The sequence below is a fragment of the Lepidochelys olivacea genome (genome assembly GCF_965140295.1).
Source record: "Lepidochelys olivacea isolate rLepOli2 genome assembly, chromosome: 2".
In the NCBI taxonomy this organism is placed as follows: domain Eukaryota; kingdom Metazoa; phylum Chordata; order Testudines; family Cheloniidae; genus Lepidochelys; species Lepidochelys olivacea.
The window spans coordinates 3,225,543-3,251,739 of record NC_140412.1 but is presented as its reverse complement, the minus strand read 5'-3'; the positions used below and the strand labels follow the sequence as shown (position 1 = coordinate 3,251,739).

At 48.1% G+C, this 26,197-nt stretch overlaps 1 protein-coding gene across 6 annotated transcripts in view; it reads right to left on the bottom strand.

Moving 5' to 3' along the window:
* Positions 1-25,783, bottom strand: part of PPP1R16A (protein phosphatase 1 regulatory subunit 16A) — an 83,154-nt gene extending 57,371 nt beyond the window's left edge. Inside the window, exons 1-4 of one of the 6 annotated variants that reach the window (XM_084621901.1) lie at positions 25,717-25,783; positions 4,563-4,931; positions 4,115-4,325; positions 2,904-3,226 (exon numbers count right to left, since the gene is read on the bottom strand). In XM_084621901.1, coding sequence (XP_084478027.1) covers positions 2,904-3,153 — 250 coding nt within the window. In that variant the 5' untranslated portion in view covers positions 3,154-3,226; positions 4,115-4,325; positions 4,563-4,931; positions 25,717-25,783. Of the gene's footprint in view, positions 1-100; positions 261-285; positions 664-2,903; positions 4,932-25,716 lie in introns of those variants that run through there. The other 5 variants (XM_084621899.1, XM_084621900.1, XM_084621903.1 and 2 more) reach the window with 5 other exon arrangements.
* Between the last annotated feature and the right edge of the window lie 414 nt (positions 25,784-26,197).

Here is a 26,197-nt window from a genome sequence, read left to right as displayed (position 1 = left end):
CCGTCCACCAGCTCCTACCAGGCAGGTCCCGGCCACTGGCCCCGCTCAGCCCGCTGCTGGTCTGGGATCCCAGCCCTGCCCACACAGAGTGGGTACCTACCTTCTCCCTGGTTCTAGCCCATTCTCGTCCTCTCTCTCTGCACTGAGCTGAGGGTGGGAGTGCACCGAGCACAGGGCTGGGGGTGAAGGAGCAGGCTGGAGGTTGGGGTGTAGGGTCTGGCCAGGAGCTAGAATGAGGGAGGGGACTCAGGGTTCGGGCAGGAGGTTTGGGTGTGGAGCGCTTACCTGGGCAGCTCCCATTTGGTGCGAGGGGTGCAGGTGGGAATGTGTGTGTGTGCGCGCAGGAGCTCCCGTTTAGTGCTGAATGTGGGGGGTGCAAGAGCCAGGGCATGGGGTGTGGGAGGGCTGGGGGTGTGTGAGGAGGGTGCAGGAGTCACGGCAGAGGGCTGGGGGCATGTGTGGGGGTGCTGGAGTCAGGGCTGGGGTCGTGGGGGGGTGCAGGGGTCAGGGCAGAGGACTGGGGTGTGTGGGCTAGGGTCGTGGGGGTGCTCCCAGCCCCCTGCCCAGAGCGGCTCATGGCAGGGGGCTGGAGGGGATATGCCCTGATTCCACCTCCCTTCCCCACGGCCCCGGCCCCATCTCTTCTCTGACTCTGCCTCCTCCCTGGAGCAGCGAGCAGAGCATGCTTCTCCCCCTCTTCTCAAGGGCCATCAGCTGATCAGCAGCAGGGAGGGAGAGGAGGAGGGGGAGGAGCCCAGCAAGCTGGGGGAAGAGGCAGGGGAAGGAGGAGCTTGCCTGCCCTGCAGCAGCAGCCAGCAGGACCAAGCTTCTTCACCCTGCCCCCGTGGTGCCGGAGGGACGGAGAAGAGCGGGCCAGGGCGAGCAGGATTTTTAATGGCACACTGCTGCTTGCCAGGGTCCCGGCCTGGGTTCGGCAGCGGGCTGAGCGGAGCCGGCGGCTGGGACCCGGCAGGCAGCAGCGTGCCATTAAAAATTGGCTCATGTGCCATCTTTGCCATGCGTGCCATAGGTTGCCAACCCCTGTTCTAAACCCTCAACCGCTGGGCTTCTCTCTCACCAGGCCCATGTTAAATATTGTTAAGACTTGCAACACTACCTGCCTTTTAACTGTGATCACCCAAATGCAAGAAACAGAGATGAGCTTTGCCTCATTAAATCCAGCTGCTTCCTGGCACCAAACCTCCTTGGTAGGTCAAATTCTATAGCTCCTTGTGCCCTTTGCACAATTCCGTATATGGAAGAGACACTAGAGGGGAAAATCCTGCAGAAGGGGGTGGAGCCGATTTGACTTAATAAATCAGAGAAGTTAGAGACTGAAGAGACCTATGACCTCTTCCCCATCCCCCCCGCCCTTTGCCCCCTTCTCTGCAACTTCTCCCAGTCATGTCTCTCCTTTGGTGCATCAAGGCTATAAATTGAATGTCGAAAAAATCACAGGCAAATTTCAGCTTGTGGCCGGTGACACAGGTTCTTCACAGTACCAGGAAACAAAGCCGGGGTCTCCCCAGCTCTCCTCTGGACCTGACTTTTCCCTTGGAGGCTGTGCACCGCCGACTGACACCCACGACGGATTTTAGCTCTGTTTTGCAGACTGCAGGACACCGTATGAGAAAAGGGAGCCTCAGGGGACCAACAACTTGGGGCAAGGATTTGCGGCAACAAAGTGCAGTCCCCTCAGAAGTGATGTTGGGCAGCTACGCATTTGGTACAGTGACTCCTGTTGAGAATGGAGACCACGCTCCTCTGCCATTCCTTTCTAGTGCCTCCTGCTAGCCAGAACTGGCATTGCAGTAGCTGTGCAGGTGTTTCGTTGTTCTGGATTTGCCACCATTTTAAAACAAAATGGTAAAGGAGCCTGAGGTAAACCCAGAAGAGCTAGAAATACTGGAGGGGGTAAGAGGGACCGGTGACATCGTGTGCTTTTTGGTGTAGCCACTTTTCCCCCAATGCCATTCAGATGGGCCAAAGGCACCCAGGCCCATTCCTCACAGGCCCTCTGCTCTCACGGAGCTCGATGGCAGTCGAGGGCACGCAGTGAGTCATAGGACAGCAGTGATTTCACACAAGGGATTAGTGTAAACAGAACAACGTGTTCTGTAGGTACACTGAAAGCAGACTGCTGTCAGAGAACCAGCGCCTTTCAGCACACTCACCGTCATTTCTTTGTCGATTGTGTTATATAAATAACGTCTGATGGTGTCCAAATGCCACCTTTCCAGAGGGGCAAGAGGTCTGCACATCCTGGGTTGTTTGCCTCCCTTCCCCACCCCCCAAGAAGAATGACCCTATCCCACAAGGTGGGGAAGGGTGAATGTGGCCCCACAGCAGATCGTGGGTGCCCAGAACCAGTCGTGTTATCAAAGACAATAAGCATACAGGGATGGGCAGCGTTATCTACATCCTCTATGGAAGGGGGAAATGGGATTCCCCTGCAACAAGAGAAGGTGACCCGCTACCAGTGCCCGAACTCGTCAGGGCCCTACGCTATGTAAATAGTCTTCACCCTTCAAATAAAATGACTCAGCTCTTCCTCCAGTGGAAAGAAGCCCACATCAAAAGATCACTCCACAATGGGACCTTTCTTGCTTAGGAGTGAGTTGATATTTACAGCCCCTAGGTCTGAGCAGAGGCAGTGATGCAGCTGCTCACCACACACAACCTACAGAGTTCAACCCAAGAGGCCTTCAGATTCCATTGTGGCATTTCTGAACAACAATTTCTGCTTGAAGATATTTTTAAAAATTAAGCCTCCCAAGTCTTATGGGGGCACCTGCAATCCCCCGCCACCATCCTGCACCCCTCACGCATAGTGCCAATGCCCCACCCTACAGCCCGCACCCCCATCTCTTACACTCAGTCTGGGGGTACCTGGCCCTTCCTACCTTCCTCCACATCATTGCGAGATGCTGCCTCCAGCAGCTTGATGCTCTCCGGAAACAGCACTCGCTTCTCCTTGCTGCTGTTCTTTCTCCTCTTTTCTGCTCTCGTCTTCTTGCTCTGGGCCTCCTTTTCAAACTGTGCCCATTTCTTCAACTGCTGCGTCCGGCGCTTCTGTGCATGCTTCAGCCGCTCCTGGGTGCTCATCCTGGCCACTGCTGGCATCTCCGCCAGCAGCTCCAGGTGCTCCGCCATGGCTGCTGCAGGGAAGGGAATACAGACTGCTCTTCTTCGACGTCTCGGTTCCAGACACAGGAGCCCCAAGGCGCTGGGAAGAAAGCCCAGGCGTGTATAGAAGAGAGGCGTGAGGATCCCTGCCTCCAGAGGGCATCACCTGCACCACCTCAAACGGTCTGTCACCAGGCCACAGCCTCAGAGAACATGAATGGTGCAAACTTGTCTTATACCTGGATCCTGGCTGCTTTCTGGGGCTCTGCCACCCCTTCTGGAGATAGAGGGTTCTGCTCCATAACCACCCCTCTTCTCTGGGTTTCTCCCCGAGTGGTTTGATGGTCTTCCCAGGCCTCAAACACTGGGGGTCTTTCCCATGAATTGGGAGTCAGCAATTTTTCCAGAAAAACTCCCACCATGCAAACCAGCTAATAAGTAAAGTGCATTGTACCGTGGGTGAGAGAGGCTCCCGCTCCTATGCCCTCAGCCCAGCAAACGGCCACACAGGGACCGTGTGAGCAGCAGCAACAGAATCGTCGTTCATTGGGCTTAGAACCTTTGCAGCCTCTTTCCACCCACACACGGTTTCATAGGAGGCCCAAAGATACCCGTACAATGCTCTCTCGGCTCTGCCTGCGTGGTTTCAAAGGTAAAGGCAGACAATTAAATTAAGAGCCCCGGAGGTATAGCCATCCAGATAGCCACCTTAAAGGTCTGAGTTAGCCAATCAGCTCTGTGTCCACACTGCTTTTTGGGAGAAGACAGAAGCCTTGGGAGGTTAAGTCGGGAAATCTGTCTGTCCCCCAGAGCAGCACTACTGTTCAGTCCTGTATTAAGTCAGTGGGGTGTGACCCCACCTGAGCCTTTACACCCCAGCAATTCATAGTACAGAGGAAGGCTGGACGGCTTCTCAGGCACACTCACAGTGGGAATTATTACGAAGTTATTTTGTCTGTCACCGAGTCCATGCTCAGAAACTAATTACCTGGATAACGTCCTCCCTTTTGCCTCCTGTGTTCATGAATCCAGGGCCGTGGGGGGCCAGTAAGGGGATAATTTACTGATGACTTAGTTTCAGCTGTCCTCATTCCAAGCAGCAATCTCTAAACTGGGCTCCTCCCAGTACCGGGAACCAACAGGTTGTTCCAGAAAGCTGTCTATGGCTGTTGTGTCCTCCCCACAGAGATCGTTCAAAGCTGCCCAACGGAAGAGATAAACACCAGTGAATATTTAGTGCCCATTACCACCAGAAACCAGCAGCCCCGAAGGACCGAGATCAAATATCAAGCAGAAGAAATGGGAGGAAAAGGCAGATCCACACGCCATCTGTGTCACCATATCCACGGCACTGTACAATCCTGTCACAGCGGTTGCAGGGAGAAATCCCTTCTGCATTCCTTTCTTCCATGTGGTCTCCGGTCTTTGCCACTTACATTCTTCCAGGTGCTCGGTGAACTTTGAGAACATGGATGCTCATTGTCAGAGGGAGAGTCCCTCACTCCACATCCCCTGGTGCTCTGCAAGTTAACTGCTTCCCTTGGAGCTGCTTGAAAGCCCTCCAAGAGGAAGCGGTGTGTTTGCACTTCCCCTCCCCGGGGTGGACACAAAGGAGAGCTGCACAGGAGCTGGATCTCTAAACCTCGGCTTGCATCCTGGCAGTCAGTGCAAGTGCTCAGGCGGCCTCCCTGGACTAGCTGGCAACTCCTCCCTCCCTACAGTCAGTCACAGTGACACTTGAAAGCTGGGCTGAGCTTCCTGCTATCCTCCGTCAAGCACGCCTGGAGCATGGAGCTTCAGGAGTCCTGCAAAGAAAAGAACAAGGGGAAAAAAATGGGGGGGAGGAGTGTTAGGGCTCTGCTGAGGGGAGAGAGCCTGCCCCTCCCTACAAGACCCTGACCCCCCTCTGCACCCCACCCGATGCTGTTTTTGCCCTCTGTTAATCCAGGATTAACCTACAATCAAAGTTTAAGCAAATTACCCAGAGCTTTGCCAATAGCCATTGAAAGCTTCTTTCTCCCTCACTGAAGCTGCCCGCATAGGCCAACCCTCCAGAGCACACCTTCCTGCCAGCAGCATTCCGACAGACCTGCCAAGGCTTGGAAACTCGCAGCCTCCCCTGCAATCCAGGGTGTTGCTCGGGTAAACTGGCATTCAGAGCACCAAGAGGAAGAAAATAAAAGCTTCCTCTAGGAACACAGTTGCACTGAGTTAGCGGATTACAGAGGCGTCTGACCCCCAAAGGGTGAGCAAGAGACAAGGCCGCTCCATCTCCCAAGCACTTGATTTCATTGTCTCAGACTTTATTTGAAGAACATTCTGCAGTTCAAAGCAGTAACTGTAGCCACCCCACCAGGAAAGCTCCTGTGTAACAGACTAGCATGGAAACAAACCCTTTCCTTCACCTTGAAGGGTCACTAGTCCCTGCCAACGAGGGACAGATTATTTACTTACCTGAGGACATGAAGTTTCCAGAATTGGCCAAAGCATCTTATTATTGAATCAGAGAAGGGAAGGGAAACTTACTAGGTCTTAAGAGTATCTCTGGGGCCAGTGCAGGACTGCTCCCCAGCTCTCTTAGCACTCCCAGTCTAGCTGTGACCAGCACCACACACTTTGCCCTTCAGAGAGCCCAAAACACTCCTAGTCCCTTGGGGGAGGGACTGCCTCTTTGTTCTCTATTTGTACAGCCCCTAGCACAATGAGGGCCTGATCCATGACTGAGGCTCCTTGATGGGGCTCCACGGTAATACACATAATAATGCAAGGTGGGTCAGAATTATTATCCCCATTTTACCAATGAGTAAACTGAGGCACAAAGAGGTGTCCAAGGTCACAGCCAGTCTGTAACAGACCTGGGAATGGAACCCAGGTGTCCCAACTTCTAGTATTCTACTACAACCACAAGACCACCTTTTCTCCCATACACCACTTCCCATGGGAGAGCACTGTGCACAACCGAAATCACACAGTGGGGCGGTCCCTAATATTCGCCAGCCTTTTTCTAGTGTATTCTTGGTACCATCCATTCAGGACAGATCAACAGTGAGAGCAGAACTTGAGCTAAACACCACACACTCAGCCAGTCAACAGGAGTCACAGAAATATAGAAACTGCCAAACTGGACAGACCCATGGTCCATCTAGCCCAGTAACCCATCTCGGACAGTGGTCAGCACCAGATGCTTCAGAGGAACGTGTAAGAACCCCACAGGAGCAGACATGGGATAATCTACCCGCTATTAAGTCTCACCCTCGTCTCTCTTAGTTAAACATTGATTTAAGCCTGGAAGCAGGAAGCTGAGCGTGTTGGGGCTTGCCCATTTTTCCGGGGGGGCCCCCCAATTGGCCAGGGCCCCGTTGGCCAAACCATCACTGCTAGTGCAGACAGTATTCCAGATGAGGCCACACCACTGATTTACACCACTGGGCAAGAGACCCAAAAGCGTATGCCGGTAGCTGCATAAAACAGCACCTCTGTTACAACAGACGTATATGCATCTGATGAAGTGGGTATTCACCCACAAAAGCTTATGCTCCAATACGTCTGTTAGTATATAAAGTGCCACAGGACTCTTAGCCTCTGTTACAACACTAACTCACAAGAACTTCACAGCAGCAGACAGCCAGAATACTGTAGCCACTGGGATTTGTTTCAGAGCAGTTTCAGCTTGCTTCTTGAAGTGATCAGCCTGATCCATGTGCCTGGTGGAAATGTGTGTCTGCACAGTATGACAAGTGGAAAAAAGGGGCTCCCATCACAAACAGGAGGAACTAAATCAGAACAGCTCAGGAGAAATGCCATATATAGCACGACAAACAAGAATTCCTGTGACACCCATAATCTCCCTCTGAAAGCCAAAATCACTACGGAAAAACAAACAGGAATGTGCTTAGTTCGTCCTTAAGGCTCACATTCACTGGGAAGTGGGGGGGAAGGCTGAAGAATTTCACCACAATTCTGAACCTCATTAAACATTTTTAGGTTTAGCTTAAACCTTTGGCACCGAGAGCAGACATATGTTGACAAGGAAAATGCACTAGGCAGATGCAAATTAAAGAGACAAAACCTTAATTTTGCATTAAGGCACATTATATCTTACCACCATAAGAACAAAACCAGGGCTCTCTGCCCTATTTCCTGTGGCACCTAAAACACTGATCCGGGCGGCCAGGAAGCAGGAGAGGCAGTGATACAGCATGTATGGTCCTAACAGAAGATAAAATGCTACTTTTTTCGAAAGACCTTTCTAGACTATGACTGTTGTGGCTAGAATGGTTGCTCTACGTGTAGCACTGTGTAGTGACAGAATATGTCAGAATCTAATCTCAATTCCACTGATGTAAATCCAAAATAATTTCACAGACATCAGTAGAGTTACTCTACATTTACTCTGGTGGAACTCCTTAAATCAGAATCAGATAGAGGGATCTCACATTTCATATAGCACCTTTCCTTCATAATCAAAAAGGCTGACAAAGGAGGTGCTGTCGTCATCATGAATAGGTCGGAATATGAACAAGAGGCTGCTCGGCAGCTCTCCAACACCACTTTCTACAAGCCATTACCCTCTGATCCCACTGAGGGTTACCAAAAGAAACTACAGCATTTGCTCAAGAAACTCCCTGAAAAAACACAAGAACAAATTCGCACAGACACACCCCTGGAGCCCTGACCTGGGATATTCTATCTGCTACCCAAGATCCATAAACCTGGAAATCCTGGGCGCCCCATCATCTCAGGCGTTGGCACCCTGACAGCAGGACTGTCTGGCTATGTAGACTCCCTCCTCAGGCCCTACGCTACCAGCACTCCCAGCTATCTTCGAGACACCACTGACTTCCTGAGGAAACTACAATCCGTCGGTGATCTTCCTGAAAACACCATCCTGGCCACTATGGATATAGAAGCCCTCTACACCAACATTCCACACAAAGATGGACTACAAGCCATCAGGAACAGTATCCCCAATAATGTCACGGCTAACCTGGTGGCTGAACTTTGTCCTCACCCATAACTATTTCACGTTTGGGGACAATGTATACCTTCAAATCAGCGGCACTGCTATGGGTACCCGCGTGGCCCCACAGTATGCCAACATTTTTATGGCTGACTTAGAACAACGCTTCCTCAGCTCTTGTCCCCTAACGCCCCTACTCTACTTGCGCTACATTGATGACATCTTCATCATCTGGACCCATGGAAAAGAAGTCCTTGAGGAATTCCACCATGATTTCAACAATTTCCATCCCACCATCAACTTCAGCCTGGACCAGTCCACACAAGAGATCCACTTCCTGGACACTACGGTGCTAATAAGTGATGGTCACATAACCACCACCCTATACCGGAAACCTACTGACCGCTATTCCTACCTACATGCCTCCAGCTTTCATCCAGACCACACCACACAATCCATTGTCTAGAGCCAAGCTCTACAATACAACCCCATTTGCTCCAACCCCTTAGACAGAGACAAACACCTACAAGATCTCTATCAAGCATTCTTACAACTACAATACCCACCTGCTGAAGTGAAGAAACAGATTGCCAGAGCCAGAAGAGTACCCAGAGTCACCTACTACAGGACAGGCCCAACAAAGAAAATAACAGAACGCCACTAGCCATCACCTTCAGCCCCCAACTAAAACCTCTCCAACGCATCATCAAGGATCTACAACCTATCCTGAAGGACGATCCATCACTCTCACAGATCTTGGGAGACAGGCCAGTCCTTGCTTACAGACAGCCCCCCAACCTGAAGCAAATACTCACCAGCAACCAAACACCACACAACAGAACCACTAACCTAACTAAGGTCAGGCTTGACAAAGCCCTGGCTGGGATGATTTAACTGGGAATTGGTCCTGCTTTGAGCAGGGAGTTGGACTAGATGACCTTCTGGGGTCCCTTCCAACCCTGATATTCTATGATTCTATGATTCTAACCCAGGAACCTATCCTTGCAACAAAGCCTGTTGCCAACTCTGTCCACATATCTATTCAGGGGACACCATCATAGGGCCTAATCACATCAGCCACACTATCAGAGGCTCGTTCACCTGCACATCTACCAATGTGATACATGCCATCATGTGCCAGCAATGCCCCTCTGCCACGTACATTGGTCAAACTGGACAGTCTCTACGTAAAAGAATAAATGGACACAAATCAGACGTCAAGAATTATAACATTCAAAAACCAATTGGAGAACACTTCAATCTCTCTGGTCACGTGATTACAGACCTAAAAGTGGCAATTCTTCAGCAAAAAAACTTAAAAAACAGACTCCAACGAGACTGCTGAATTGGAATTAATTTGCAAACTGGATACAATTAACTTAGGCTTGAATAGAGACTGGGAGTGGATGGGTCATTACACAAAATAAAACTATTTCCCCAGTTTATCCCCCACCCCACCCCGCACTGTTACTCAGATGTTCTTGTCAACTACTGGAAATGGTCCACCTTGATTATCACTACAAAAGGTTCCCCTCCCCCCGCTCTCCTGCTGGTAATAGCTCACCTTAAGTGATCACTCTGGTTACAGTGTGTATGGTAACACCCATTGTTTCATGTTCTCTATGTATATAAATCACCCCACTGTATTTTCCACTGAATACATCCGATGAAGTGAGCTGTAGCTCATGAAAGCTTATGCTCAAAGAAATTTGTTAGTCTCTAAGGTGCCACAAGTCCTCCTTTTCTTTTTGCGAATACAGACTAACACGGCTGCTACTCTGAAACCTTTCCTTCAGAAGCATCTCAAAGATTTTTACCATATATACAGAAGTTATTTTGTCCAACACTGAAATACAGCCACCTCTGAGATTAAATGCAGCAGCTGTTTAACAGCAGCTGAATGATACACAACAGCTTAGGAGTGGAGTGTCCGTTAAAACCACAGTGGAGGAAGCCGGGGGCGGGGGAGGAAGGAGCAGCAGGCAGAATGTAACTTCCAAATTGGAAGGTGCCCAGGATTGCGAGCAAGTAGTAGCTGGGTCCTTGTCAGCACTCCTAACACTATGCTGAGGTGTTAGTTCAATCCTGACTCAGAAGAATGTTGAATCACCGACACCCTTTTCCTGCAGCACCTGGATGTCTTCTCTAACCAGTGACCAAAACAGGCTTAGTTTAGGAGCAGGGATGCCAGAACAGGGCGGGCCAGGGAGCATGACTCCCACCTTTTCTGGGCCATAAGGACAAGTGACAGGGGTCGGGGTGCAGAGGGGAGCAAGCGGGGGGTGAGGTCTTGGAGGGAAAGAGGTGGCACAGGAACAGGGCCTTGGGGAAAGAGATGGTGCGAGGGCAGGAGCATGGAGAGAAGGGGCAGTGTGGGGGCACAGCATCGGGGGGGGCAAGGCCATGGTTTGGGCGCCTGTGGCCCCCACACTTTTAGGGCACTTCCGCCACTCCTGTTTAGGAGATGGATGAGATCACAGCCTGATGGAGCAAACAGCATATTCCTGAAGACTATGGAGAGTTCCATGAAAACCTGCTCTCCAGTCAAAGGGCAAATACACAGGATTGCTGGATTATTTCGTATATTTAAGAGATCTGATCCCCATTGTTCGGTTGTTTAATAAGATTAACTGCCACGGGACAATTTTTTAAACTGGGGACTCAGAGTATGGATTGGTCATGGCAAACTATGATTTTGCATATATTAAAACAGTGGCACCCTCAGCTCACAAAAAGAATGAGAGGTACTTGTGGTATTCCTCGTTCTTTTTGCTGATACAGACTAACACGGCTACCACTCTGAAACCTCAGCTCACAGGCATTCCTGCATGCTTGTACTGTTTTCACCTTTGGACAACCTATTTTGCTGTCTCCTGCTGTTCTATTTATGTCAACTGTAAACTCCTCTGGGCAGGGATTCCACCTCGTGATTTCCTTGTTTTGTAAAGCATCACTCACAATTATGGTGTCAGTCATAAATAATAGTAAGGCTAAAGTTAGCAAAAACAAGGAATAGCACAAAAGATTTCCCCCAGATGGCTCTATTAATGTACCTCGGTCATTTCTTACAACACTGCAGAGTTATTGCAGTCCTGCACAACCACACAGACTTGCCAGAGTACCTCAATCCAGTCCCACCTAATATTCCAGTCCTGGGAGCTCCAGACCTCTGCCAAAGCCCTCCTGACACAGCTGGGTCAAGCAAATTTGAGAAATCCTGCCAAACCTTTCAATTGCCTCCAACCCCAAAAGCCAAGATTCAATGCATCACTTTCTTTCCCCACACCTGACCCAAACTGCTAGCCAGACCTGCTGACTGGGGAGGAGACAGCATTCAGTCAGGGAAAGAGAAGCAGGTGATGTGTTTTGTGGAAGGAGTTATGGGAATGGTGGATGGCTGAAAAACAAGGAGTGGACACTGGGAAGTCTGCTGCACGCCCCTGCCAGGAGCAGGGCTTTGACAAAGTAGGAGAGTCTGTTTTCCAGCCAACTCAGTCTCCCTATTGTAGAAACTTTCAGTCAGGGGGTGGGGGAATCTTTCATTCTACACTGGGACAAACAAAAAAACCCATATTTTTCACAGGAGGAAAAATTCTGAAAAATTCCAGAGAACAAATGCAAAATTTTTCAGCCTGGCTCCAGCTGCCCAACTCCCTGGGCTGCTGCCTCCTGGGGTTGCCCGCTCAGAAAAGGTTCCATCAGAACATTTTTGACCAGCTTTGGTAGGAGATACTTTAATTCCCTAAAGCGCTCAAGGTATTACCACGGACCTCTTAGTCAGCACAAAGCAGCTCATTGCCACACCACGTGGCCCTGGGGCCAGGGCACTTGCATTTCTACCTGTTCTTACTGAGGGGTCAGCACCTGGACCCAGTGTTACACCAATAAAATAAAAACCAGCAGGATCTTATTAAAGGGGAAAAGGCAAAATACCACATTTATTGTGAATACAGAAAGAATCATAGTAAGCAGTTAGTTATAGCTATAACATTCCATTCAATCTCATCTTTATTCACACATTCATTCATACACACACACACACACACAGGTTCTGCAAGGTTGTTATCATAGTTACCAGCCTTACTGTTGCTCGTGCCAGGCCACTGGCCAGGTGGCCTGGACACGAAGAGGGAGCTGGGTCTTGTCAGATGCACATCTGACACTCCTGGAAGTTGGTTTACAGAATCAGATCCCAAAGTTCTCAGTTTCTAGAGTCCATTTTTATAAGAATTTCTTCCTATGCCAGTCTATGGGATTTGCTTCATCATGCTGTTGCTGAATCAATCAGCAGATGGCACATTCCTGACGGCTCCCTGTTGTTCTTCGGTTCACCCATCCTTGATGCTGTTGGGTAGATTCCAGTCTGCCTTCTGGTTGTTTCCACTTGATGCCTTCTTCGGCTGATGGACACTGGATTCTTAGGCTGGCACCTCCCTGATCATTCATTTATTATCCACAGCAACCATCCATCCACATACATCCTCTATCTCTATTTTAATCACAATTGTTAACAAAGAAAGATAAATACAACAAAAGGGCGGGGAGTCTGTGTATGCTGTTTCTGTTGTTACAAAGTATCGCTTTGAGTCTCTCTCTGTGTAAGTAGTTGTTATAAAGTATTGCTTTGAGAACAGACTCTGTCTTAGGATGCCTTCTCTAATTGCCTTCTATGACGAGATAACTGGTTCTGTGGATGAGGGGAAAGCAGTGGACGTGTTGTTCCTTGACTTTAGCAAAGCTTTTGACACGGTCTCCCACAGTATTCTTGCCAGTAAGTTAAAGAAGGATGGGCTGGATGAATGGACGATAAGGTGGATAGAAAGTTGGCTAGATTGTCGGGCTCAACGGGTAGCGATCAATGGCTCCATGTCTAGTTGGCAGCCGGTATCAAGTGGAGTGCCCCAAGGGTCGGCACTCAGGCCGGTTTTGTTCAATATCTTCATTAATGATCTGGAGGATGGCATGGACTGCACCCTCAGCAAGTTTGCAGACGACATTAAACTGGGAGGAGAGGTAGATATGTTGGAGGGTAGGGATAGGATACAGAGGGCCCGAGACAAATTAGAGGATTGGGCCAAAAGAAATCTGATGAGGTTCAACAAGGACAAGTGCAGAGTCCTGCACTTAGGACGGAAGAATCACATGCACCGCTTCAGATTAGGGACTGAATGGCTCGGCAGCAGTTCTGCAGAAAAGGACCTAGGGGTTACAGTGGATGAGAAGCTGGATAGGAGTCAACAGTGTGCCCTTGTTGCCAAGAAGGCCAATGGCATTTTGGGATGTATAAGTAGGGGCACTACCAGCAGATCAAGGGACGTGATCGTTCCCCTCTATTCGACATTGGTGAGGCCTCATCTGGAGTACTGTGTCCAGTTTTGGGCCCCACACTACAAGAAGGATGTGGAAAAATTGGAAAACGTGCAGCAGAGGGCAACAAAAATGATTAGGGGACTGGAACACATGACTTATGAGGAGAGGCTGAGGGAACTGGGATTGTTTAGTCTGGGGAAGAGAAGAATGAGGGGGGATTTGATAGCTGCTTTCAACTACCTGAAAGGGGGTTTCAAAGAGGATGGATCTAGGCTGTTCTCAGTGGTAGCAGATGACAGAACGAGGACTAATGGTCTCAAGTTGCAGTGGAGGAGGTTTAGGTTGGATATTGGGAAAAAAATTTTCACTAGGAGGGTGATGAAACACTGGAATGGGTTCCCTAGGGAGGTGGTGGAATCTCCTTCCTTAGATATTTTTAAGGTCAGGCTTGACAAAACCTTGGCTGGGATGATTTCGTTGGGGATTGGTCCTGCTTTGAGCAGGGGGCTGGACTAGCTGACCTCCTGAGGTCCCTTCCAACCCTGATATTCTATGCTTCTATGTACTAACACAATTAGCAGCTTGCAAGTTTCACACTCAGAGGGAGAAACAGTAAAAACAAGAGACCAAAAAGCAAGAGACCTCTTAATTAGTAATACCCTGGAATTTAAACTATGGGGAATCAAACTCATTTGTGATTTTAATACAGAACTTCTTTAATATGATGCAACATAACACCAGGGGTCCCCGTAGCTGCAGGTACACACTGAGCAGGCAGCAGTGCCAGTTCCCTGTATCCCGGTCAGACTGCCAGGTGTACCGATTTCTGGGATGGTTTCATGCGGTGGGTGAACATTCGCTAGGACCAAATTCATTTCACTTGTGGTCAAAGTGTCTTTATCTTTAAGACTGTGTGTACCAATGCAGCAAGAGCAATATTGCATGAACTGCAGTCACACCTGCCTGCCTCCGTAAAGAGCTGGGTTCTATTTCCAATTCTGCCACTGACTCACTGCGTAATTTTGGTCACCTAACCTCCCCATCTGTGAGATGGGAATAATGCCACTCACCTACCTCTGTAGAATGGTTTGAGATCTATAGATGGGAAGTGCAAAATAGTTGAGCCATATGGGCGGCTGTTGAAATGTGCAGACCCAGGAATGTTTTCAGCTAAAGGCTTCCTAACAGCAGCAAGAGCTTCAAGCATTCAGCACCAGGCTGAGGGACTGGGGCGAGGGTGGGAGGAGAAGTCTGTGAACTTAAGGGGTTCCACAGACATCAGAAATTTTCCCAAACTTTCACTCTTGAGGTCAGCTTTTCCTCTTGACACTCCAGACAGTAACATGGCTCTGCCCATACCCAGGTCAGGGAACCACCACAGGGCCTAACACCTGGTAAATCTGCAGCAGAAGAAAAGCAGCAGCAATTGCCAATATCAGTGTTCAATTTTAAGCAGAAGCCAAAAGTTTGGTTCTGGTCTGCAGGAGGGGAGGGAACACCACACTTCCAGCAACAAACGAGGTGTCAGCAGCAAGAAAGGAGTGTCTGGTGCTCCAAGAGAGTAAAACCAGATTCAAAACCACTCAGAGGGTTTAACTGATGCCCGTGGAAAACAAGAGATTTGGGGGAAACAGGAGATAGCCAGCTTAGACTTTTCAGGCTACGTGCCTCACACCTGAGGCTGGCAGGAACCAAACGTGCAGCAGAAACAGTGTGCTAAGCTAAGTGAGGGGGAATGCCATGAGATGCCCCACAGGTCTTACGCATGAGTGGTGGGGATGAGTTCCAATATGACTCACATTCAGTCCTACCAAGTCAAAGAAACTCAGCACAATGCAGGGCCTCGAAAGAGGGGAACAGAAATCCTGAGGACCTTTCTGGTTGGGATGCTTTTCCTTCCCATGGTGGAACAAGGCTACAGAGCTAAATACTCCAGCAGAAAACATTTTTTATAAGATCTCATACAACATTACTAAAGGGTCTGCATTATGTGCAAGCCACAGACTAAGCCCAGGTCTATACTCAGAAGCTTACAGTGACATAGCCGTACTGAGACGTCCGTGCCACTGTCAGAGTGCCCGTGTGTCGCGTTATGCTGACGGGAGAGAGCGCTCCTGTCGACATAACAAAGCCAGATCAATGAGCGGCACTAGCTATGTCAGCAGGAGAGCGCCTCCCACCGACATAGCGCTGTGCACACAAGCACTTATGCCGGCAAAACTTATGCCGCTCAGGGAGTGGTTTTTTCCACACCTCTGAGCAACAAAAGTTTTGTCACCATAAGTGCTAGTGTAGACATGGCCTAACACAAACCTGGTCTCTGGACAGCTGAATCACCTTTCTGAATCTTTGGCAATCATACAGCCTCCAGCCTTCACCACTGATTTACATACGCCAACTACTAAACTATTGATGACCAAATAAATCCAGTCATTTCTTAGGACTGTTCCAACCCAAGGCTTTAGTGACACTAGGGGGTCACAAGTACCAGTGGACCAACACCCTTTGTGAGAGACCCCACTGCTCTTGTGAGAGCTTGACCTAGCCCAAGAATGACATTAGGAAAATCTCCCTGTCGCGGCAGATTAATCAATTGTCTGAGATGCACAAGAAGTGAATTTGTCAAACCCCAAAAAGTAACACACAGGCTTCTTAAACATAATTTCTTTACCCAAATGAACAACACAAAAATTCCTTATGCCCACGAAGGCTACAAACAATAACCCACACTCAGGATGTCTTGCCCCCCCACTACCACCACACACACCACCCGTGACAAAAGAGAATTCTAAATTCACCCATCTCTGGCCTCCAAGAGCACTTGTCTGACAGAGCTCTAACTGTTTCCACTGAATTCAGTGGCCAAACCAAAAAGGACTAGGAATGTCTAACTCTGTGTTCATTCCCCTGCATGGACTCCAGGACATACTTTCTAGAATTAGCCTTGGAAAACTAAAATAGCCTCTGAAATGTCTAAACCAAACAATGGCAACAACTGCTGCTTAAGATATCACCGCTACAGTGGCAGGTCTATAGCCAGCTGTTGGTTAGAGGAGAGGACTTGGACCTGTCATGTGGCTGGCTGAGATGATCCCATGAGGAACCACTTTTCATCACGGATTTTAAGCCTGGGACATTTATGAGTAGCTGCCTGTGTTAAAGCATCAGAGCCTTTGGTGAGTTGGACACTGTTATAAGGATTAATCAGGGCTCTGAAGGGAAAGTGATCTGAGGCCAGCACTGCAGCATACGAATCGCTGTCCTTCACTACCATACCACGTACCATCTGGTCATCACCAAATTTCCAAGTACTTGTGGGGAAACAAATGTACAAGGCATGGCTCCCCAGATCCAAACTGTAGGAGGTGAGTATTCAGTAGTCTGGAAACAAGAGTCACAGACCACATCAGTACCTGGGCAGCAAAGAAATCTGCTTAACAAAGGAGATGCTTCCCTTTTTGCAGTTTCTGGGGAAAGATACCTTCTCTTCACAGCTCTCATCAACACAGCTCTTTTGCAAACAACATTTTAGTTATATTTTGTATTAAGTAAGAGTGTTTTTGAGGCAGGATTCTCTCAGAACACTTCAATTCCCATAGCACTGGTGACACTGTCCCTGGATAGCTGACGATGGGCACTTTACTGCCAGAAAAATAACAACACATTGGGGTTCCACAGGGATCTGTTCTGCGTCTGCTGTTATTTAATATCTTTATTAAATTACCTGGATGTAGAAACAGAAAGCATACTGATCACATTTACAGATGACACAAAGCTGGGGGTCGAGGGGGAGGTTACAAACACTTCGGAGGATAAAGTTCAAATTCAAAGAGATCTTGATAAATTGGAGAACTGGGCTACACAACAAAATGAAATTCAGCAAAGACAAATGTAAGGTGCTACACTTAGAGAAGAAAACCCAAATGCACAAATACAGAATGGGGGATAACTGGCTTGGCAGCAGCACGGCTGAGAAGGATCTGGGCGTCTTGTGGATCACAACCTCAACACGAGTCGTCAATGTGATGCTGTTGCAAAAAAACCAAATGCAATTCTGGGTTGCATTAACAGAGGCACAGCGTGCAAGTCACGGGAGGTGACAGTACCACCCTACTCGGCACCGATTAGACTTCAGCTGGAGAGCTGTGTCCAGTTTTGGTCACCGCCATATAGAAAGAAAACTGGAGAGAAACTGGAAAGGAGCCAGAGGCGAGACACAAAGATGATCAAAGGGCTGGAACGCAAGCCAGATGAGCAAAGGCTGAAGGAACTGGGTATGTTTAGTTTGGAAGAGAAGAGATTGCGGGGGGGGGGGGGGGAGACATGATAGTGGTCTTCAAATACTCGAATGGCTGCCATAAAAAGATGGAGAAAAGTTGTTCTCCTTTGCCACAGGGGGCAGGACAAGAGGCTGTGGGTTCGAACTCCAGCACAGCAGATTTAGATGAAATCTCAGGAAAAACTTCCTAACTGTAAGAACACTAGGAGAATGGAACAAACTGTCAAGGGAGGTCATGGAAGCTCCTTCACTGGAGGTTTTCAAAAGGAGGCTCACTAGCCATCTGTCTTAGATGGTTTAGAGACAACAAATCCTGCATCTTGGCAGGGGTTAGACTAGATGACCCTTGCACTCCCTTCTAACACTATGGTTCTATGATACTAAGATAGAGAGAAGAATTGAGTGATTGGTCCTGAAGGGATTGATTTATAAGAAGAGATTTATAAGAACTGAATCTGTTTAGCTTGGCTAAGTGAGGATAAACGTCTACAAATTTTTGAAGGGTGCAAACATCAAGTAGAAAGAATTATTTACAGTGCCGCCCAAGGAGAGAGAAAGTTAAGCTTCGAATTTCTCAATTTAGGACAGACACCAAGAAGTGTTTCCTGACAGCAACATGGATAAAAATCAATTATTTAAAATAAATAGATAAATCAGAATTATTTTATTTAAATTGATTTTTAATTATTTAAATTATACCTTTTTTAAAAAAAAACTTGTTTATAATGAAATCTGAGTTTAATAAAAAATATGTTAAAACCCAAACTTCTTATAATTTAGTTGTAAATGTGGAACATGTTTTGATAAGAGAAGTTTATGTAAACAAAACATTTAAGGTTATTTTGTTTAATAAAAATAAATTTTACATGCTGTTTTGTGTTTAATTAAATTACAGTTACCATCCTAATGCAGCTTGACACAAATCATAAGCAAAAAGTTAATTATCTAATAAATAAGCAACATATCATTTACCATTTTCTAACATACTAAAGGTATACAATTAATAAGAATCTGACAATATTAAGCTATATAATTGCTCAACAAATGTATGTATAGCATACCCTCCAAGGTAGCAAAACAATATACCAAATTAGTGTAAAGGCTCTACTGAGTTGTAAATCAATTTAATAGCTATATCAACCAATGAGAATGCATCTTTCTTTAGAAAATAACTGAAGTACAAATGGAAAAATTGATTAAAATTGATTATTTAAATCGAGACTTTCCACTTGGTGATTTAAATGCCTGGATTTAAATCAATCCACCCTGCCTAACAATGAAGTCTAGAGACTGTAAAATAGTCTCCTAAGGGAAGTGATGGAAACCTCAGCTGAAAGTGACCTGGGCAAGGCATTAGAGCATATACTTTTGGAAATGGTACCCACCCAAAAAGAGGTATGAACTCCAGGGGACCACTAACCCTTTCCATCTCTTATTTCTGTGACTTCAGGTCTCTTTGTGCACTGAGCCCTGAAAGGCTGAGGACGCCACTCCAGCTTGGCAAAAGCAATCAGGCAGCCCGGACAAATGCAGGCAGACAACCAAAGAGCAAGGTTAAGGAGAACTGTGCTGCTGTTCCTTTGAACGTTCCTTTGAACATCTACTGGAAGCATAGAGCACAATATTTTACCTCCATGCAGATGCCCTTCTCTGTCCTGCTCTGAAAGCTCATCTTTTCTTTTAATGCTTTTCTCTCTGAAAGCTGGCAGCGGCGCAGGTTGCTTGGGCTTTGTTTTTGAGACCAACCAGCAGAAATCATGCCTTGGAGCGCACTAGCCTTGCCTTGGAGCTTCAGGGAGTCACTTGACATCACTTGCCAGTGATGTCACTTTCCGGTGGACAAATGAAACAAGGTTAAAGACAGAAGAGTGAGGCAAGAACTCCACTGAGAAATGGCAGCTCAGACACCACGAACGCCATCCTACCTGGAAACAGAAGGCACTCAACCAAACACTAGGCCAGAGAGTTGAGGGACTGTTTCATAATATGAAATATTTACATATAGAGCAAGTGAACATGCGGCCTGATAGCTGACTGTCATGCTTGGCTGCATCAGGATGGTTAGCTCGATGGCACGGTTATTGCGCACCATAGCAGGAGAAAGGAGGACTGGGGCTATTTAAGATTTAAGATAGATGTAGTGCATAATGGCCACAGTTTTCAAACGAAGGGCCCTACAGTCATGTGCCCCCAGGAGTGCTGAGCTCCTGCAGCTTCCCCTTAAGCCACTGCTGTGTGGGTGCTCAGCACTTTTGAAAAGCAGAACAATCTAGTTAGGTGCCCTGCTTTAAGTACTCACGTGGGAAAAACGTGGCCAAAGGCAGATTTATGTCAGGGCGCTTCCACAAAAGTATGTTCCTAAGGATGGGAACTGCAGGTTGTTACCATTGGTAAAGTCTCAGCCACACACCTCCCAAGCAAGCAGAGGCCCTTCCACAAAGAAGCTTCCCAAATTTGCCCAGCTGAGGAATACAAATGACAACTTGTCTGGCACTTGAGCGTGGTGCCTAATATGCATGAAATGGAGCAGAATGCAGCTGCTCTGACACTACAGACCAGCCGAGCCCTGGGTCAGGGTGGGTGTTAGCAAGACCTCGCAAAGCAGTAGGGTTTGGAGCTCAGACCCTACTGAGATGCACAGGTCTGACTGCTGGGAAGTTTTTAATCGAGATTGAGCCTAAATTTTCTCTCTCATTTCCTTCCTCTCTCTTACTAATACTTCTAACCACCCGCCCCTCCACCCCTGTATCACTCTGAATAATTGCTCCCTCTGATACATGCTTAATTTGCTTATTCTCCTCCCCCATCTAACCTTGCAGCCTCTGATCATTGTTGTTGCTCTCCCCTGAACTCCGTCTAATTGATCAGCATCTTTCTGGTAACATGGTTCCCACAGTGCATTAAATATTCCAGGTCTGGTCACCCCAGAGCTCCTGAGAAAGGGGTAGTTATCTCCATATGCATTTCATACGTCACACTGGACTTTTAGTAAGCTTAGCGCACTGTAAGCTCATTTCTCCTTGTTCCCCACTATCACCCTTATAACTCTGTCACTCCCGCAGTGAGGAGCGGAAGCAGAATTTGGTCATACATGTCGTAATTTCCCATGATTTACTGAAATCTAATATCCTCGTACTACAGCTTTCTGTGAAGCCAGTCCTTATTCATCCAAGCGTAAGAGTACCATTGTGCAACAAGTACATCACGCTTTGGGACTGCCTTAGTGCTGACCAGATGAACAATAACAGCCCCCACATTGAGCAATCCTACCAAACCCAACCAGCACTTGAGCGTAATTATATAGAATGTTACGCCCCCAATTGCTTTCCAAACATTCATCGGCACAACATGCCTGGGAGGCAGGTATTTTACAGAAGAGGACACAAACATGTAAAAATCAAGGGACTTGTCCAAGTTCCCAGAGGCAATATGTTGTGGAGTCAGGAAAAGAACTTAACTGGCTTCAAGGCTGAGCTTGATAAGTTTATGGAGGGCGTGTTGTGATGAGACTGCGTACAATAGCACGTAGCTAATCTGCGACTGCTAGCAGCAAATATTTGCAATGGCCGGGGATGGGACACTAGCTGGGGAGGGCTCTGAGTTATTACAGAGAATTCTTTCCCAGGTGTCGGGCTGATGGATCTTGCCCACATGCTCAGGGTCTAATTGATCACCATATTTGGGGTCGGGAAAGAATTTTTGCCCAGGTAAGATTGGCAGAGACCCTGGGAGGGTTTCGCCTTCTTCTGCAGCATGGGGCGCAGGTCACTTGCAGGTTTAAACTAGTGTAAATGGTGGATTCTCTGTAACTTGAAGTCTTTCAGTCATGATTTGAGGACTTCAGGAACTCAGCCAGAGGTTAGGGATCTATTCCAGGAATGGGTGGGTGAGGTTCTGTGGCCTGCAGTGTGCAGGAGGTCAGACTAGATCAGTGGTTCTCAAACTTTTGGACTGATGACCCCTTTCACACAGCAAGCCTCTGAGTGCGACCCCCTTCCTTATAAATGTAAAACACTTTTTTTTTATATTTAGCACTATTATAAATGCTGGAGGCAAAGTGGGGTTTGGGGGTGGAGGGTGACAGCTCACGACCCCCCATGTAATAACCTCACAACCCCCAGTTTGAGAACCTCTGGACTAGATGATCATGATGGTCCCTTCTGACCTTACAGTCTATGACCCTATGAGAACTCAACTCTGACTCCAAGTCGTCTGCCTTTATCCACAAGATGAAAAGGAGTACTTGTGGCAGCTTAGAGACTAACCAATTTATTTGAGCATGAGCTTTCGTGAGCTACAGCCCACTTCAAGTGAGCTGTAGCTCACGAAAGCTCATGCTCAAATAAATTGGTTAGTCTCTAAGGTGCCACAAGTACTCCTTTTCTTTTTGCGATTACAGACTAACACGGCTGTTACTCTGAAACCTCTCTTTATCCACAAGATAACATTCCTCAATTGAAGAAAAGCGTTATTTGATGGGACACAAATAGAGACATGCAACCCGGGCTTTTAAAGTTCAAAGCCCAGGGAGTGGCAGTTCTAATAAATCGTGTCAAAAATGTTATCAGAAACTCTCTGGCAAAGAACCAGAAATTTCAGGGTGAGGAGGAAATTCATAGCTGTAAAATCCTTTTTAAAAAGCTCTGTGGAGTTTAAAACAGAGGTAATCCAGTTACTTAGGTTAACACATTTTGCACTGCAATCTATACGCCACCGAAGTGATAGTAAATATAGTCCAGCCCATAATCCTCACTGGCCATGGACCTGACTTGTCATGCACTGACGAGAACCAGTTTAGTGATTTCTCAGAGAGCTCGAGTACTTACCACAAGCCTCATTGCCATGGCAATATGTGCTAGAAAAATTAACAAACAGCCTCCAGAGCAGAACAACATGGAGAACAACAAAGGGTGAAAATTCGGGGATTATTTTGCTGTTCTCCAGAACTAGGCCAAATGCTATACAGATCCAGTTTTATGAAGAAAACTGGTTTTAGCATTTTGCAGTCTACTTTGTCGCTCATTAACACATTTCCTGGTGAGCCACCTATTTCAGGGCTATGCTACACCCAGGAGAAGGAAGCTGATCACACATGCCGATGTATGCATGTGAATCCCATTAGCATCATAATACTTAATAGTACTTAGCACTTACATTGCTCTTTCCAGCCTCAAATGAGCTTCCAGACATCAGCTAATTAATAGGATCAGCAGAAGTAGGATGCACAGGACTGGAGGAGAGCAGTAGCATTGGGGTTTTGTACCAATTTAACGGTGTAACCCCCTAGCATGGACATGAGGATCATTCCGGCATAGAGGTGTTTATATCACTATTGCTTATTTCTGTAATTTACATCTATGCCTGTATAACTGCATCTACACTAGGAGGTTGAATTGATTTAACTACATCAGTTACTAGAGCGTACAAAAAAACTGCGTGTAGAAAAACCCTTAGTATTGCTCTGCACCTAGGGAAAATCTTGTTCTCCAACGTGTGCCATATAAATATGATGCACTTTGTACTAAGTAAATTCAGGTTATGTACATCAAGCTGTTAGTCACTAACACTGACTAACAATGCACCTGTCCTGGTTCAGAAGATAGAGAAAGGTACAGTCCCCACCCTGAGAAGATGGATATTAGAGGAGGAGGAGAAGCAGTGGGGTAGAGAGACCAAGCCAGCCACATTTCCATGGATTCCCAACCAGGCAAATAAGAACATGATAAAAGTATACAAACTAATGAATGGCCTAGAGAACACAGATCAAGAACTCTCTTCTCCCTCCCTGTTTTCTAACACAAGAACAGGGCACACAATTAAGTTAAAAGGTGGCAAATTCTAACTGACAAAAGGAAATATTTTTATACACAACATGTAATTAGACGTGGAACTCGTGAAATTATGTCACTGAAGCCAAGAACTTCACAAGGTTCAAAAAAGGCTGGACGTTTATTGGATAGTATTCAATATTATAACCCTGGATATTCTCGTTAACAAGCATTTTGGAAGGTATATTAAACCTCCTTCTTCGGGACTTAAACTAATCTCTAACTATTAGTGATTTGGATAAGACCTTCACAAGGAGCAGATTAACCCATATCTGCTTACTCTGGGACTTCTTAAACCTTCCTCTGTAGCATCTGGTGTTGGCCACTTTGAGAGACAAGATACTGGGCTAGATGGACCAGCAATCTGATCCAGTCTGGCAATTCCTATGTTCCACAGAGGCATTGGCAATGGAGCAGGAAGGGAACAGGCCTTCACAGGCCCCACTATGACCAGATCAACTAACTGGATTGAACTGGAAAAACATGGCTGGGGGGCCTTGCATTCTAATCAGGAAAGGAAAGGACCCTGGGAGGGAAGTGCAAGAAAAGTATTGCAAAAGGCATTGAAATGACACAAAAGTGGTGGAATTCAAATAGAATATGATGGGCAGAGTGGAAGTAGGGCACGGTTACTAAGCTTGCTAAAGCAAGTTGGGTGAAGCACCTGAACAGAAGAATGGAGCTGGGAAAATTAACAACTAACCACGTTCTGTGTCTATCTTCCGTGTTGCCTGTCCATTACATTTTGTATGACATCCTATTAGATTGTAAGCTCCTCGTCACTTACGTGTTTACACAGCACCCAGATCCTGACTGGGGCCACCAGAACATAAACATGAAATAATACATGAATAGCCATCACCCTCCCTTCCCCACGTTCTCACCTGCAGAACATTTCTCTGCTCCAGCTGTAGTTTCCCAAGCTGGGCAAAAACCCTCTCCTGCTGTTCCTGAGATATGGAAAAATGGGGAGAAGAAATATCTGCTACATTTTCAGTCTATAGGAATTCTCTTCTTTGCTTACTCGGATCAAGACCAACTGGGCTCCCCTCGACCCCGCCTGCCAGAAGTGTCAGGACACAGTGAAATGAGGGAAATAACAGTGCCACCAGCATTTCAAGTGTCACTTTAGACCAGGGGTCAGCAACCTTTCAGAAGTGGGGTGCCGAGTCTCCATTTATTCACTCTAATTTAAGGTTTCGCGTGCCAGGAATACATTTTAACGTTTTTAGAAGGTCTCTTTCTATAAGTCTATAATATATAACTGAACGATTGTTGTATGTAAAGTAAATAAGGTTTTTAAAATGTTTAAGAAGCTTCATTTAAAATGAAATTAAAAAGCAGAGACCACCGGACAAGTGGCCAGGACCTGGGCAGTGTGAGTGCCCCTGAAAACCAGCTTGCGTGCCGCCTTCAACACGCGTGCCATAGGTCGCCTACCCCGCTTTAGACACTGGTAATGACAGGTTTCAGAGTAGCAGCCGTGTGAGTCTGTATTCGCAAAAAGAAAAGGAGTACTTGTGGCACCTTAGAGACTAACCAATTTATTTGAGAATGAGCTTTCGTGAGCTACAGCTCACTTCATCGGATGCATACCGTGGAAACTGCAGCAGACTTTATATATACACAGAGAATATGAAACAATACCTCCTCCCACCCCACTGTCCTGCTGGGAATAGCTTATCTGGGAATAGCTTACACTGGTAATGGTGGCCCCTGCCATGAGACCCCTGTCCTCATCATACCCCCACCCCCTCCATACCCATCATGCCATGGTACCCCCACCCCCTCCATAGCCCAACTGACCCATGATAGGCCCCCCGGCCACAGCCCCCCAAGCACAGGCCCCCCCACCCCCTCCATACCCATCATGCCATGGTACCCCCACCGCCTCCATAGCCCAACTGACCCATGATAGGCCCCCCCGCCACAGCCCCCCAAGCACAGGCCCCCCCACCCCCTCCATACCCATCATGCCATGGTACCCCCACCGCCTCCATAGCCCAACTGACCCATGATAGGACCCCCCGCCACAGCCCCCCAAGCACAGGCCCCCCCGCCCCCTCCACAGCCCCCCCATCACAGGCCCCCCCGCCCCCGCCACAGCCCCCCATCACAGGCCCCCCCGCCCCCTCCACAGCCCCGCCCCAAGCACAGGCCCCAGGCCCCCTGCCCCCTGCCCCGGGGACGCTCCCGCTCCCGGCTGCACTCACCCGCCGCCGTCGGCAGGAGCCGGATCGCTCTCCGGCTCTCTCCCCGGTAGGGGCGGGTCGCCACAGCGCCTCGCCATAGCAACCATCCACACTTCCGCTCTGGGCGGAGCTCCCGCCGGAACTGGGCGGCTCAGGGCAGACGCCGGCGGCGCCATGTCGAGTGTGGGCGAGAAGCCGGGGGGCGGGGCCAAGGGAGCGCGGCCCCGCCCCCGCCGGTAGGGGGTGGGGCCAGGAGGGACAAAGGGCGGGGCTGGGGGCGACTTAGTGAAAAGCCTCGGGGCCTGGCTGGGGGCCCCATCTCTTCCCCCCGCCCCGGCCTCGGGGCCTCCACAGTGTCCCCATCTCCCCCCACCTCGGAGCCTGGCCGGGGGCCCCCATCTCCCCCCCCCGCCTTGGAGCTTGGCCGGGGGCCCCATCCCCCCCAAGCCCCATCTTGGGGCCTCCACAGTGTCCCCATCTCCCCCGCCTCGGAACCTGGCCA